The sequence below is a fragment of the Lagopus leucura genome, unplaced genomic scaffold (assembly GCF_019238085.1).
Source record: "Lagopus leucura isolate 7727_CA_CO unplaced genomic scaffold, USGS_WTPT01 Super-Scaffold_100001, whole genome shotgun sequence".
In the NCBI taxonomy this organism is placed as follows: Eukaryota; Metazoa; Chordata; class Aves; order Galliformes; family Phasianidae; genus Lagopus; species Lagopus leucura.
In genome coordinates, this window is record NW_024962262.1 from 101,967,127 (window position 1) to 101,981,842 (window position 14,716).

At 40.2% G+C, this 14,716-nt stretch overlaps 1 protein-coding gene across 1 annotated transcript in view; it reads left to right on the plus strand.

The window, feature by feature from the left end:
- Positions 1-347: 347 nt before the first annotated feature.
- MAN1A2 (mannosidase alpha class 1A member 2) overlaps positions 348-14,716 on the plus strand; it is a 133,241-nt gene continuing 118,872 nt past the window's right edge. Inside the window, exon 1 of the mRNA XM_042867256.1 lies at positions 348-655. Coding sequence (XP_042723190.1) covers positions 348-655 — 308 coding nt within the window. The remainder of the gene's footprint in view (positions 656-14,716) is intronic.

A 14,716-nucleotide genomic window follows, 5' to 3' on the forward strand; every position in this document is an offset into this window, starting at 1 on the left:
GCACGCCAGACCGGGCGCCTCGCAGCCCGCTCGCCGCCGCCACCCCGGAGTGGGGTCGCCGCGGAGCTCGAGGAGCGGCGCTGAGCGGCGCTGAGCGGAACCGCCCGCTCGGGCCCTGTCAGGCGGCGGAGGAGCGGGAGCCGTCGGGGCGGCCAGGCCCTCGCTCCCCGCGCGGTGGTTGGTCGCGCTAGGGGGGCCGCGGCCCGGCGCCCGCGGGGAGGATGGTGAGGCCGGTGGCCGCCCCTGCGCCGGGCCGAGAGGCGACGGAGCCGAGGCGGGCCCGGGTCGGCCCCCGCCGGGGCTGAGGGGCTGCCGGGGCGCCCCGCAGCGCGGCCGTGAGCGGCAGGATGAGCGCTCCCGCCCTGCTGCCGCTGGCCGGGCGCAGGCTGCCCGCCCTCAACCTGGGCGCGTCGTCCTTCCCTCACCACAGGGCTACCCTGAGACTGTCGGAGAAATTCATCCTGCTCCTTATCCTGAGTGCCTTCATCACGCTGTGCTTCGGGGCGTTCTTCTTCCTGCCCGACTCCTCGAAGCACAAACGCTTTGACCTGGGGCTGGAGGACGTGCTCATCCCTCACGTGGACACCAGCAAGGGGGGCAAGCACCTGGGAGGCTTCCTGATCCACGGGCAGGGGCACGACGAGCACCGGCACAGGTGAGTGCCCGCGGGTTGCGGGGCTGGGCTGGGGGAGACCGCGGTACGGAGGGCTCCGGCTGTGGGCTTTTCATGTTCTTTACGCCTTCCCCTCTGAGAATGAAGTCCTCTTTTGTTTGGCGGATGGAAAAGTTAGGGCTGCTTATCGTGACTGGCGAGACTGTCGGGCTGTCAGCTGGAGACGTTTCGTCGATGTGGCTGTGAAAAGTAAGAGCCTTTCACATGTTTCCTGTGTCTTCCCAGCATGTAGTTTCTTAGTGCTATTCTGTCTGCCCTTACGTTCTCTGAATGAATGCAAACATACCATTTTATTTTATTTTATTTTATTTTATTTTATTTTATTTTATTTTATTTTATTTTATTTTATTATTTTTTTATTTTTTTTCCTCAAGGTGGTTTAAATTGTAGCCTGGCTAGTGAGGGCTGCAAGGATCTGAGCTCTTCTGCAGTGCCAGTGGTTATTTTCTCACTCTGGACCAGTAGTATCAGTCGTGGGGGAAAGTGTGTTTGTGTGTGGGGGAGTTATGTTATGGTATTCGGAGAGATAACTTATGTGACTTCAAAACTGCTTCATCTTTTCAATAGGTTTTATTTGCTTGCTGAACACATCAGCTTGTTGGTGGATAGTATAAATTGAAAAAAATCTGGTAAAGCCTCAGAGCTTCTGTATGAAATCTATCAACCTATGGTATGCAGGAGGATGTTGAGATAGCATAGAAGGCATAGCCATCTTTTTTGGCCCTTAAAATCCACTGTTATAATGTTGTTCCAAGCAATTGGAGATGTCTGCAGTTGAGTCTTCTTAATTGTGTTAGTATGAAGAAATCAGAAATAAAATAGTAGTTAACAGTACCAATGATCAACGGCATCCTGGTGGTAGCTTTTTGGGGCCACCTGAGGCGGTGTGCAGTGCAAATGTCTCAGTGTTCAAGACTGGGTTATATGAAGCTGTCTTCAAAACTGAGATTTCAAAACTTAAATGCATGGTTTGCAGTATATTTGCTTCTAATACACTTTAATTGCTTAAATCACACCTTTGTGTAAGATCTCTCCTTATGCTAAGGGTGTGTAAAATATGGTAGCAATGGGTGATAGAATATCTGCTTTTCAGTATTTCAATATAGTGGAATTTAAGGAAATGTTACTTATGCTGATAGTATTCTTTCAAGAACTATTTAAAATAAATCCAGTTGACATGATACTAGAATTTCTTGAAAGTTATTTTTGTAGATTAAAAGGGAGGGGTGTGATTGCCTCTTATTGAGAAAGGTCTACCTGAATGCTGTCGTTTTTTTCCTCGTGGTACCTCTGCTGTTGGATGTCAGAGTTTATCATGAGCTCTTTCTTGCCGACTGAAAGGGTATGGATGCTTAAAATTTAACAAGAACCTCTTTTGTATGTGATGTTAATTGTTGGTACGGTTAAATGTTGCACAAAACGTGGGCTTTAGTGGTCTCTAAATATACTGTTGAAGTTCTCATCTTTCACTGTTTTTTTTTTTTTCTGGTGATCTCATTTCTTAGTTAGTTTCCCCAGTCACGCTAGCACATACTGTCAAAATCAAGTTTTAAAATAGAAGACAGATGAAACAAAACGGTCAAAATTAGGTTTTGAAATAGATGACAGATAAAACAAAAACGAATTCAGCAGCAGTTTTCCGAACTCCAGCTGTGGCTGTTGTACCTTATGTTGCCCAGTAGATGGGCCGTAGAAAAAGGAGTTTGTTAATGCTGGCAGTTCTGAAGTGATGCTCCAGATTAACCTACTTATGTGGATTCTTTTCGGGGTTGCTTTTTAAGTGTGATTACTGACACTGTGAAAATATACAAGTTTTATTTCACAGATAGATAAACAAAATGTGCTTAGCTCTGGTAATAAGTTAAAAAACAGAGTCCAAATAAACATTAAAAGCAGTGGTTACTGTGTCATTGGTTGACTCCTCCTATAGTTCCTCTATAAGCTGTATGTACGTTTCCCCACCCCCATCCAGAGTTGTCTCTGTCATGTGCAGGTTTTATGACCGCCTTTTGTGTTGCAATTGAGCAAAAATAGGTGCTATTCCTATTATTTAAGACCTGCAAACCACTAGAAAACGCTAAGCATATCTTAACTACTTAGAAATGCTTCCTACTTGCAGGACGCAGTGGGAACACTGCGTTTAGAGATTAGGTTATGTACTTTCCTTCTGGAGCAACTTCATTGGCTTGTTACCTGATAGTGTTATCAATAGATATTTGCTTGTGTGGGGTTGGCATGGTGACTGTTGTCCTGTAAAGCAACGCAATTGCCTGCTGACGTTTTCAGTGTTTACTTGCTGCACCTGGATCCTAGGAATCTTGACAGTGTTCTTAGAAAGCAAAGGATCTTTTAGATAACTTAGTTCGGGATGAAGAACTTTGTTCAGCTTACCATCCAGGAGTAAAGCCAAACATCAACTTCTCTGTAGGTGTTAATTTTTGGATGGTACCAGGGAGTTGAAGCAAAAGATCAAGGTAAAATAACCTACTGGATTACTGCTCAATGTGTGCACTGTAATGTAAAGTGTAATAATAAATTGATAAGCTTTTTGCAAGAACTGTGGGACTTGAGAAGGAACCGGATTAAGTGTCATTTATATGAGGTACGCACTTTATCATGAAGTGACAGGTGTGTTTGTTTAGTGGATAAGGAAAGTTTATTTGGTGACAGTTGGTATTGATGCAACTGATATTTGGGGTGTTGGAAGGACTGCAAGCTGGTGCTCATTTTTAGCTATATATTTCAGGGGAAGCTCTTCGCATGTTCTTCCAGGCTAATATGTAGGGATATTGGAAAGGTTTGCATTGCAAGATCGTGCCCTGGAGAGGAAATGATGAGGACTTCTGAAGTTAAGCACATGCCTGTGCTTCTTAAAAATCCCCTTCATTTACCCCGGATGAATTTCTCTCTGTTTCAAGTAGGATATTGCAGAAGTTCCGGAATCAGAGAGGTACAGCGTTGAAGAAAACAACATCTTTGCCAGACAAACTTCTGTTGTTGAAAATTTGGGAGAAGTGACGGCTGTTTAACACCATGTGGCAAACTTATACATCGTCCTTGCCACAAAAACAAAAAAAACAAAAAAACAAAAAAACAAAAAACCAAAACTCCACCAAAAAAATAACAATAAAAAAAACCCAACAAATGTTTAAGTTGCTTCTCACTTCACAGTTTCTTTCCCACTATTTTAGGTACTTTATTCTTCAGTGCTGTCTGAAAAATAGCTTTGGAACCAAACTAAAACATTATAGTTTCTTGGCATTAATGTAAACAAATGAGAATGCAGAGACCATGTAATCTCAATATATTATATATTTAATCATAGAATCACAAGGTTGGAAATGACCTATGAGATCATCTAGTCCAACCGTCTCCTCATCACCATTGCCACAACTAAGAAAAAGTTCATCTTTAATAAGAAATTTGTGAAGCCTGTGTGTTGAGCTGATAAGTTGCTGTGTATTGCTTCAAGTCATGATTCCTGCCTGTGCTTAAAAGTAAGGATTGCTTTCCTGTCAGCAGCTTGATAACAGGTGCCAGTAACGCAGCTGACCACTGCTCTGCCTTGGCCTTGCTGTGTGAGTGGGTACACATCAGTCTAAATCCCACCTGTGACACTGCTCCTATGAAGCTAAGGTATATTGGCTTGTGTGTTACGCAAAAGTGATAAGCTCAGCAGTTTGATGTGGCCAACAGTGGGTCAGCAGCTGGGTGGCAGTAGTTTTAAAAGCATTCTTTCAGTTCTTTGTTTTAAACTAAGACAGAAAGTTTAGGGTAGATATTAGGAGCAAGCTCTTCACACAGAGGGTGGTGACACACTGGAACAGGTTGCCCAAGGAGGTTGTGGATGCCCCATCCCTGGAGGCATTCAAGGCCAGGCTGGATGTGGCTCTGGACAGCCTGGTCTACTAGTTGAAACTAGATGATTGTTATGGTCCTTTTCAACCCAGGCCATTCCATGATTCTGTGATTCTTTGTTCATGATTTCTGATTACTTCTAAAGGGCAGTAGCTGCTACTGCTGTACTTCTCAGTGGTGTAAGCAATAAAAGTGATTGTGAGGAGCTTCTTTATGCATTGAAATCCTGCTACTATTCTTAATTTGAAAGACTTAATGTGGTTCCTTTGGCTTCCCTTACCTTCTGTGGTCTATGTGGCGTAATTAGACATATAAGTGGGTAGAGGAGTAAACTTAACCTTTATTACTCAGTGTGATTTGTGTCTCTTGTCATCCTCTTCCTTGCCATCAAGAAATAGCTGCATAAAGCCAACTTCTGCTCTTCTCCCCCTATGTGTACTTGAGACACAGGTCATTAATGCAGTTACAGGTATTGGATGTTGTGATTCAGAGAACTTGCTTTTCCCTTGAAAATTCAGAAGCAGCTGTGGCCTCTGGGACTAAAGTCATAGTCCATCCAGTTTCTCTTTACATGATGCTGAGCCTGTTGTCAGAACACATTGTGTAATGTTTGTACAGTATGGGAGTCAAGTGCAAGCTGAGGTGCTTTGTAGAGAAGAGGGGGCTCCTGGGTGCAGGAGATGCAGGTCTTCCTGGTGACCCTGATGGAGCTGAAGAGCACAGGAAGAGTGAATTCCAGGTTAGGGGTCAGAAACATCTGTATTTCTAGCACAGAGAAGTTCTGTCTTCTCTGTCTTAACTAATAAAAGTTTTGCAAGAATGCAACTTTTGCTACTTTTTTTCAGTTAGAGCTTTTAATAATCAGTGTTGAGAAGTGATGCTGGTGTTTGGAGACTTCCTGAAGTCTGTTTTCTTTAGATATCTTCCCCCTTATAGCCTTAAACTTGATTTTTTTCCTGAAGTTGTACTGTGCGGTGGGAGAGGAGGTCCCCTCTTGTCTTATTTTGCAAGGTTGTGCTGAAATAAATGCATGTAGTAGGCTGAGAAATGCTTTCATCTTTGAATTACAAAACGCAAATTCCAGACCATCTGTATAGATGTCCTTCCTCCGCTCCCCCCATCTGCTTAACAGCCTACATCAGATGTAGAGTGTTTCTTTCTTCGAGTTATCATGCTGTACTCCAGTTTGACAAAGCATTTCTTGCACCATGGAAGAGAGTTGAGAGCTTATTCTGCAGTTCTTATCCTTTCTGTTAAAAAGAAAGAAACAACACATTTTCTGTATTATCTATGCTTTGTATGCATCCTGGAAAACGATTAGGTGTGGGAAAACTGCAGAAAGCCTGCTTGCTGGATGTAGGCCAACTAGTGGGTGGGAGGCAGCAGCACTTTGGAATTTCATAGATGGAAATCTCCGAAGAATTGTAATGTGAATGTGGCTTACTTTATGGCGTTTGCAGGGGTATAGGCAGTAGTAAGCAATGTGAGCATGGTGTGCCCAGAGAGTTCTTGCATTTTTTTTGTTATTGTGACTACAATATATTAAATACAAATATTTCAGTGTTTCTCTGCTAGGAGTTGCAGGCTGTTGCTTCCTTAAAGCAAGCGTATGTAAATTTAATTACACCAAGACGTCACCAGGTTTGTATGTGTGCATGATTTTGAAGCAATGGAAAGGAATCTTAATATTGGCAAAAAAGAGGGAAGACCTTGGAAAATTTTACTGCTCTTTTATCTTACCACTTTCAGTTTAAGTAAGGGAAAGTTTGGCATTGCTCTGTACATGAAATGTTTGAGCACTACAGCATCGTATTTTCAGTTGATAATCCTTTTAAGAAAATTTCATTAATTCATAACTTATCTCTGAAATTTTGTGGAAGTATATGTCAATATTTTGCCTTAGAGATGGTTAGAATTTTTTTTCCCCCTTTTTAAGTTTTTCCCCCAAGAAGCCTCTAAACTCAGAAATGTGATCAGGGTCTACTTCACCATCCTGTACTGTTATTGTTATTTGAATGTTCAGAGACATTTGGTCTGATGCTTAGAGAGTTACTTCTCACAGCAAAGACAAAGTAGGAACTACAATGCATGTGTTTATAGCTTGTGGGATTTGTTCTTTTGCCTTTATTTCCAGTTGTGGAGTCAAGTGAATGCTATAACATGTCTTAATTTGGCACTTCAACACTTCATTACTAAAATTTAAAGGGTGTTTTTGAAAGCTAATTGTTTTAAAAAACAGGAATGTTCAACAAGCTAAAACTTGGGCAATGGGAGAAATAAATATCCCTTCCATACCTCCTTGAACTTTGAAATGAAAAGTCTGAGGGCTCTAAATGCAGCATATGATATTAGCTTTTTCAAAGCGCCTGCGTTTACAATGTAATTGCGTCCCTCTGATTTGATCTATATGACTTCTGTCTTTGAATTTCAGAATTCAACAAATAGCTTTTATTTTTTAGTACCTGACCAGGTTTATTGATGTTTCCAAAACGTTTTGAGAAGATACACTATAGGCTATTTGTTAACCTTCTGTTTTATGTTGGAAGCTGTTCTTTAAGGCATCTAGCTTTTGGTCTTAAGCAAGTAATGTGTGTAACATTGTGCTGTAGGTTTACCTGTAGTGCTGACTCTCTTCTTTTGTTCAATCTTTTTTTCTATGGGAAGCAGAGTGACCTATCAAAATAAATATCTGTTTACTTGTGCATATCTAATTGCTAATTGTATGAAAGAGAGACTGTAATTAGAGACAGTGTTGAAAGGAAGAGCCCAAGAATCACCCATGAAGCCTGATTAGTTGTTGGTCAGTCTGTCTGGATGTGTTACAATGGTTGTAGGCAACATTGGTCCAGATAGCTGACGGATACTAACATGTGAAGTGCTGGGCTACTTAAGTTCTGCTCCTTGCAGCGTTTGTTTGTCCAGATGCTGATTCTTATTTATGTTCCTGCCTTGTTGCCTTCAGTTTTTTGAATGTTTTTTAAGACGCAGACTGATGAACTAGATTACCTTGTAATATGGTATTCAGCTTAGTTTGATTAATATTTTATGTGCGTTCTTTTACTTGTTAGTTACCTTTTAAGCCACTGGAGGATGTTGTAAATGCTTCTCCAGCCTCTTGCCATAGCATCTCTGCTGAAGCTTACAGTGGACAGGGAGAAAGTCTGAGGTTTTCACCTGGCTTAATGTTATGCAGCCTGCTAAATATGCTGTAAACAAAGTTGATTACAGCTTTAAGGGAGCACGTATGATGAAAGTACTTTCTTGCTGCAACAAGACTTAAGAGCTCTTAAATATGATTATTAACAACTGCAAGAAAAAATGGTAATTCTCACATTTAATGTATGCTGTTAGCAACCAGCAAGGCATTGATAAGATCATGTTCATCACCGTTCAGGTTTAGCACTGTTTGTAGGCTAGAAAGGCATGTGAGGTTTACACAGGCAGGCTGCTTGGGAATGTTCTCCTTCTCCTTACTGCCTTTCTCCTGAAACTGGTGGCATGTTCAGACATCTGAAGTGTACAGTCAGGCCACTTATAGGCAGATGACTGTCGGTGAGTCACACTAATCCATTTCACTTTCTTGTGATACAATAAAGGGTAATTGCAAGGGTGAGGAAGCGACCTCATTTGTGAGAGAGGCATATCCCTTTAGTCTTGGGAATGGGAAGATCACGTTTGCTGTGTTAAGAGTAACTTAGAGAATATGCCATTTCCTCAGCATATTTTTCATGTTGTTGTTATCTCCAGGAATTTACTGCATTTTCAGTATTTGCTATTTTCATTATAGAAGTCAGGGATGCTGCTTTTGCTCCAGAATACTTGCATTCTTACTGTAGTGCATTTAACTTCTAATGCAGATCTGTCTTTCTGGACCACGAGCTTCCTGCTTGTTTTCATTGTTTTCATTGCTTTGTGGAATTAGATATTATTGATGCTTTCAAATTAAGCTTGAAACAACACCTGCCACTAAACACCTAACCTTAATCTGAACTTGTGTGGGGTGGGAAAAGTCGTGGGAGTGTGGTTTCTGAGGAAATAAGGAAGTTACCTTTCCTAGATAAGATGTGGTCTCTTCTATCCCATCAACCGTGTGTAGTACAGAGCCCCAGAAGTCTCGATTCTGTTGAATCCGTGTTCTGCAGTCATGCTTTCTGGTATATAAATTCAGATGATCTTTTATTCTATATTCAGATGAACTTTTCTGCTGTTTTGGGAGATCAGAATACAAGAGCACAGGTCAAAATCTATGGAGATAAGAAATGGGGGATTCTGAACAAACATTAGTGGAGAAAATAATCTAGTGCATTAATACAATTTACTTAGATTTGCAGAATTTCACAGAATATTTTGTAAGTCTTTGTAAAACATTTGTGAGGAAAAAATGGTGTGAACTAATTTGACAGAGAACCATGTTTCTAGTGACCTTTTAAATCTTTTGTTAATCAGGTTTATCTTGAAAGCACTGAGGACTGTTTTACTCTAAACATAATAATTACAGATGATATGAGTATGTCTGTTTTCCCAGTGCTGTAATTGCAAATCCTTAGTCTCCTAAAGGCACCTGTTTTGCTGTCATCAATTTCTGTTTGAGTGGAAAATGTTATCCAAATTATTAAATATCTCTTGGATTGAATCCTGAACTGCAGTATGCTATGATCTGGAGAAGAAAGTGCAGCAGAAGAATAAATAGTCTTCTGCATCATAGAACTTGGATTTTACAAAGGGATAGTTTCATACAGTTAATTCAAGCTTGTATATTTTCTGAATAATTTTACATTCTAGACATTGAAATCCATGGCTGTTTAATATCTTAATGAAATCTTTGAGGAAGCTACATTCCTGTAAACAGGGAAGTTGAAACAAAGGCGAGATTTTTTGCGGTTTATGAATTAAACAATTTTTTTAAACTATATCCCTGTATCTAATACATTGCTCTATTTTAAATCAGTTATTAATCTGAGCTGTTACATATTGACATTAAGCAGTTTAAACCAGCTAAGTTGCATCTACTAATTATACTAAATGAATCAGATCAGTAAGATGAGAATTTTGCCTAGTATAAACATCTTGTTTGTATGGAGGACTAGTAATTAACACTGTCGGATTGGAACTTGAGTTATTGCAATGCAGGAATATTCTTATTAGTGATTTGTTTGTTTGCTTTGAGTTTTCTGTCTTCATCCTGAGACCGATACCTGTGGAAGCCTGCCAAGCTTTGTGTTGATCTCTGATACTTACTAGGGCTGCTTTGAAAGTAATGCCTCCTATTTTGGCTAATGGCATGCTGAGAAATAGCGTTTTATAGTTCAGAATGAGCTCCATCAAATCTTGTTGTTATGCTCTTTGTATCTTTTATGATTATATAAACTATATAACTATAGTTATATATAGTTATAGTTTTATAGTTTTTATAGGAGGCATTACTTTCAGAATCATCTAGTATGTAAACTTCTCTATGATAATCAATTGGTAATCAATTGTTGCCATTGTCACTTCAGTACTCGTGTGTGGAACTTTCAAACACAGCTAATGAGGTGATTGATAATTGTATTGGGAGTTTTTACAAAGAACTTCCACTGTAAATTATAAATTTGTTGCAGCTTTTTGGTCCTCGAGATCTTAAACAGAATGGGAATAATTCCAAGTGTCATGGTTTTGTGATTTTTGGTTTTTGGTATTCCACATCATAACATCATGTGGGGCACTGGGAGTTTAACTGTTAATGCTCAAGTCCTGGGTACCTGCCCAGAAGAGAAGAAGAACTACATTCCCCAGGGGACTTGGCGGTCAGGGAGAGGAGGTTTAACTCCTGACAAGGTCACCTGATGTTCTCTTTCTCGCCTGCCCTTCCTCGTGGGCGCTGCTCGGTCTCCCTGCTGCTCACCTGGACTGTGCATCTCACCTCAGCGTTGTGGTGAGGCCTATCCACCCTTTCGGACATTCTCTCTCTCATTATATTTGATTTATTAGCTTCAATTCTGATTATAGTGTATTATAGTGTGTTACCTTGCATTCCGATAATATATTTAGTAAATGAGTTTGTTTCTCCTCAGATCGGTGCCGCTGTTTTTAATTATTTTGGGGTTCCCTGTTTCCCTTTTCCAGAGGCGTGGATCTGCGGATCCCTCCGCCCTGCTCATCACGGAACCGGGCCGAACCAGCCCATAAACTGTTGACACCAAGAATTCATGAAAAAAAAAAAAGTCTTTCAAAACAAACCAAGACTAACCAAACTGGTGGAACGGAACCTGAAATCACTCTAGCTTTTGCACGGCCTTGTGTTGGCACTGCAGCAGTTGATGGCTGCTTGCTGGCTAGAGCAGGTTTTGGGAACAGTTTATTGATGCACAAAGTAAAATCTAATGGTGATTTTTATTCCTGTGTGTGTTTCTGAACAAACAGAAATTGAGATTCACTACCGCTCTGCATGTGAACCCCAGGCGCCTGGCTTACTGTGTTTTTTAATGTATCTGTAATTTGATATGTTTATTTTTTTATAAATGACTTGATCACTAATTTTATTCAGATGGATGCGCTATTGTAGTTATACTTAGCGGTTTGCTTGACAGCCCTTTTCCCCTCCTTAAATGTGATTTACCCAGAATAGCATCTGGCCGTCACACTACAGTGGAACTAGATCATCCAGTCTACTGCTATTACAAAGAAAAATGAGGCTTGACACATTTGTGTCAATTTGGCTAGGTCCCTGACTGATTATGCTCAATGAAATATGTGACGTTTCAAGTGGTTGTGTAATGTGCAGGAACACTTGCAGGAAGAACATCGGGTGCTGCAAAGAAAATGCCCCCTTTACTGGTTCTGAATGGCTCAAGTACTGCCATGAGTTACCTGATCAATTCTCGGTTCTTGTCCATTAAGGTATAAACCAGTGCAAATAAAAAAAAAAAAAAAAAAAAATTTAAAAAAAAAAATTTAAAAAAATATATATACATGTAATATATTTTTTAATTTTTTTAAATTGCTGAGCGTGATCCTGCGGAAATCTAAAATGCAGTTGAATTTAAAAGGAAGAAAGTCATTTCCTTGTTTTTGTTTTTTTTTCCTATAACAGTTTTATTCAGCAAGTAAACTAGCAACCACCTCCAGTTCTAAAGTGAAGTGTGTAACTTTTGGGTAAGTCATAATTACTATGCCTTGGTTCCAGGAAGTCCTGGTTTGTTTTGAACCTTGCTGGCTTCATAGCATGAACGATTTAGTGAGAACCGGTGGTGATATGTGGGCAGTTGGACTGGATGATCTTGTAAGTCTTTTCTAACCTTGGTCATTCTATGATAAATAAATGGCTAGAGCACCTGTCCTATGATGACAGGCTGAAGGAGCTGGGATTGTTCAGCCTGGAGGAGAGAGACTCCAGGTCTCCCTGGAGTCACCTTCCAGCAGTTTGTGGGGGTAGACAGTGACAGGACAAGGGGGAATGGCTTTAAAACAAAAGAGGGGCAATTCAGCTCAGTGAAGTACTTTTGTTGGAATCTGATAAGGTGGTGAGGCTGAAACAAGCTGCCCAGAGAAGCTGTGGATGCTCTATCCCTGGTGATACTCAGGGCCAGGTTGGATGGGGCCCTGAGCAGCCTCGTCTGGTGGGTGAAAATCCTGGGCATGGCAGGGAGGTTTGAACTCTAGTTTTTGAAGTCCCTTCAAACACAAGCCATTCTATGATTCTACATCAGTCTGTTCAAAGAAACTTGTGGTAGGTAGTTTCTGTTCTTATGTTTTATTTTCAGTATCTGTTCTACCTTTCTTTTTTGTAAGTTGATCATTTATTTTTAGCCATCTGAACCTAGTGTTTTCAGTTTAGTGTTTCAGCAGTTGAAACAAAACAGGGCTATCCATGTGGCAAGGGTTACCCAATGGTTAAGTGGTTTGAAACATCTGAAATAGCACCCATATCTCTTCTACTGTGTGGAGCTGGGAAGGAAGATAGAAGAAGCTGGAAGAACCCCAGCCATGTTTGTCCCTTTCTTCCATGCAGTTTTTCAGATCAAGTGTCCTTTACCCATAGCCTGTAACAACCTTTTTCTTAAAGGCCAGATGTGGTGTCACCAGAGAAGTCTGGTGATAAGTGTCTAGTACTGACTCATTTTCTTCTAAAACATGAAGAATGACTGAAGTTTAACCTTTGAGAAGCATAAGTGAATAAAAGCCTCCATAACAGTTAAGAAATTCTTAAGGAGGAAAGCTAAATGCGCTGTCAAAGCCTCTTTCTCAAATATTATGTTCTGTTTGCTCTATTGTTTCCTCCTCCTTTCCAGAATCCCAAACAATAGTAACTAGAAGTGATAGAATATTACGGACTCCACAAGATGGAATTAAGCTTCCATTTCCTAGTCTGGGAGCTTGATGTTCTGGTATCTTTACTGGGAAATTGCTTCTAACTGATATTATTTCCATACATAATTGTGGCTGTGAGTGTATGACTTCTGTGAAAGCACTAGTCTTCAGAAATAGAGCCTTTATCTCTACAGCTGCTATGGATATGGTTTCAGCATCTTCTTGCACGCAGTTTCTTCATGCGGGAGATGCACAGCAGTTACTTCATGGCTAAGGCAGTCTGCCTAGCTATTTGGGCTGTTGAGGATTGGTGTGCTTACCAACTTGATGAGTCTCTGCCCGTGGAAAGGTGTAAGGTAGGAAAGCATTTGTTGCCTTTACTTCTTTGAGTGGGTTAATTCTTGATCTAGCTGAACTGACGTATTCCAACTCTTTTTTTTTTTTTTTTTTTCCTGAGGATTTTATGCCTGTTTGTGTCAGTATTTTTCTCCAGAGTCAAGTTACTGTCTCAGCAATTTTGTTTGTTGTTTTTTTTTCTTCTTACATTTGGTGGCCTTTAGCTGTGAGAGTATCTTCTCATACCTTAACAATTGGATTTTGGTAGAATTGAGCCCAAGCTCACACTGTACCTTGGGTTATAGAGGATTGAATCTCTTGGTTTAGTGATTTTTAGGACTGTATGCTTGTTTATTCTGTGCTGGTATGTTTCAAATTATTGGGTCTGAATTTGTCAAAATAAGCATGATCTTGTTGCCTATAGCCAGTGAAGGGAGGAGTTATGGGTTGTTTTTGGTTTTGGAGTTTCCATTAGTCAAACAATGCCATCCTGAGTAATCTTCTTAATTATCTACTGCTATATTATGGGTAGTATATCTGTTAAGGAAATAAAGGAGGTAAGAAAGTTGCCGTAATCATTTGAGCTAATGAAACAGATTTTAATTTGATCTTTGATTCCAGCTGTTTAACCTGCATTTTGTTGTTGAGAATTTAGGAAATTGTATTTTGAAGAGGGTGAGGTGGAGGAAGAAATCTGACTTTTTATACTGGATCTGTATGTGACTGTAATAAGTAGAAAAAACAGAAGATAGCCACTGTATGAACAGTATGTAGTACACACAATCTGAAAAATCTGAGATGATTATACTGATGAAGATTATTCAATGATCAAATTGCTAACTGTTACAGCCCTAACTTTTCCACTGTTTCAATTGTGTGTTCCAGGCTGTAATACTTCAGTATATTTCCTGCTTTGGTCACATCAGAAGTAGTTTGTAGCTAAATCATTTGTTATTGCATATGTCTAGCACCTTTATATTTAGTCTGTGAAACACTTAAATTATTTCCACAATACTGGAAATAGCACTGACAGCTGCAAACATTCCGTTGCTTTAGTTTAATTTACTAACTTTAAAATAGTTTTGTGAAAAGAGTCAGTTACAGTTCTGGATGCTTGTACTAGATATACTACCCTACAGACACTTCTAGATGTGCATGTTAGTGATACGTTGCCAATTGTTTGTTGTATTTTGTTTCAGTACTTTTATTGCAGATGTATATGAACCAAGATTCTGTTAGCTGTTCCCAAAGAGTGCCAAGCCACCTTTTGCTAATGCTGACTCAGTTGTAATGCATAAGAGTAGTTCACATCACTATTTCCTTTTCTGTAGCTCTGCTGTGTTCTGTTGCGTTCACCAGCATGACGCTAAGATACATAGCTTGTTTATAGGTCAGTAATTCCTTAGATTCTGTGCTGAATTTGTCTAACCTAAATGACTGTCAGTGATAGTGTTTACCTAATTGGAATGACTGTTTATGCAATTGGGAAGTTGTTTTTCTCAGTGTGAAGCTTACTGCTTGCATTCTCTGCAATTATCCCATATGGAAGGAAGCTCTGTT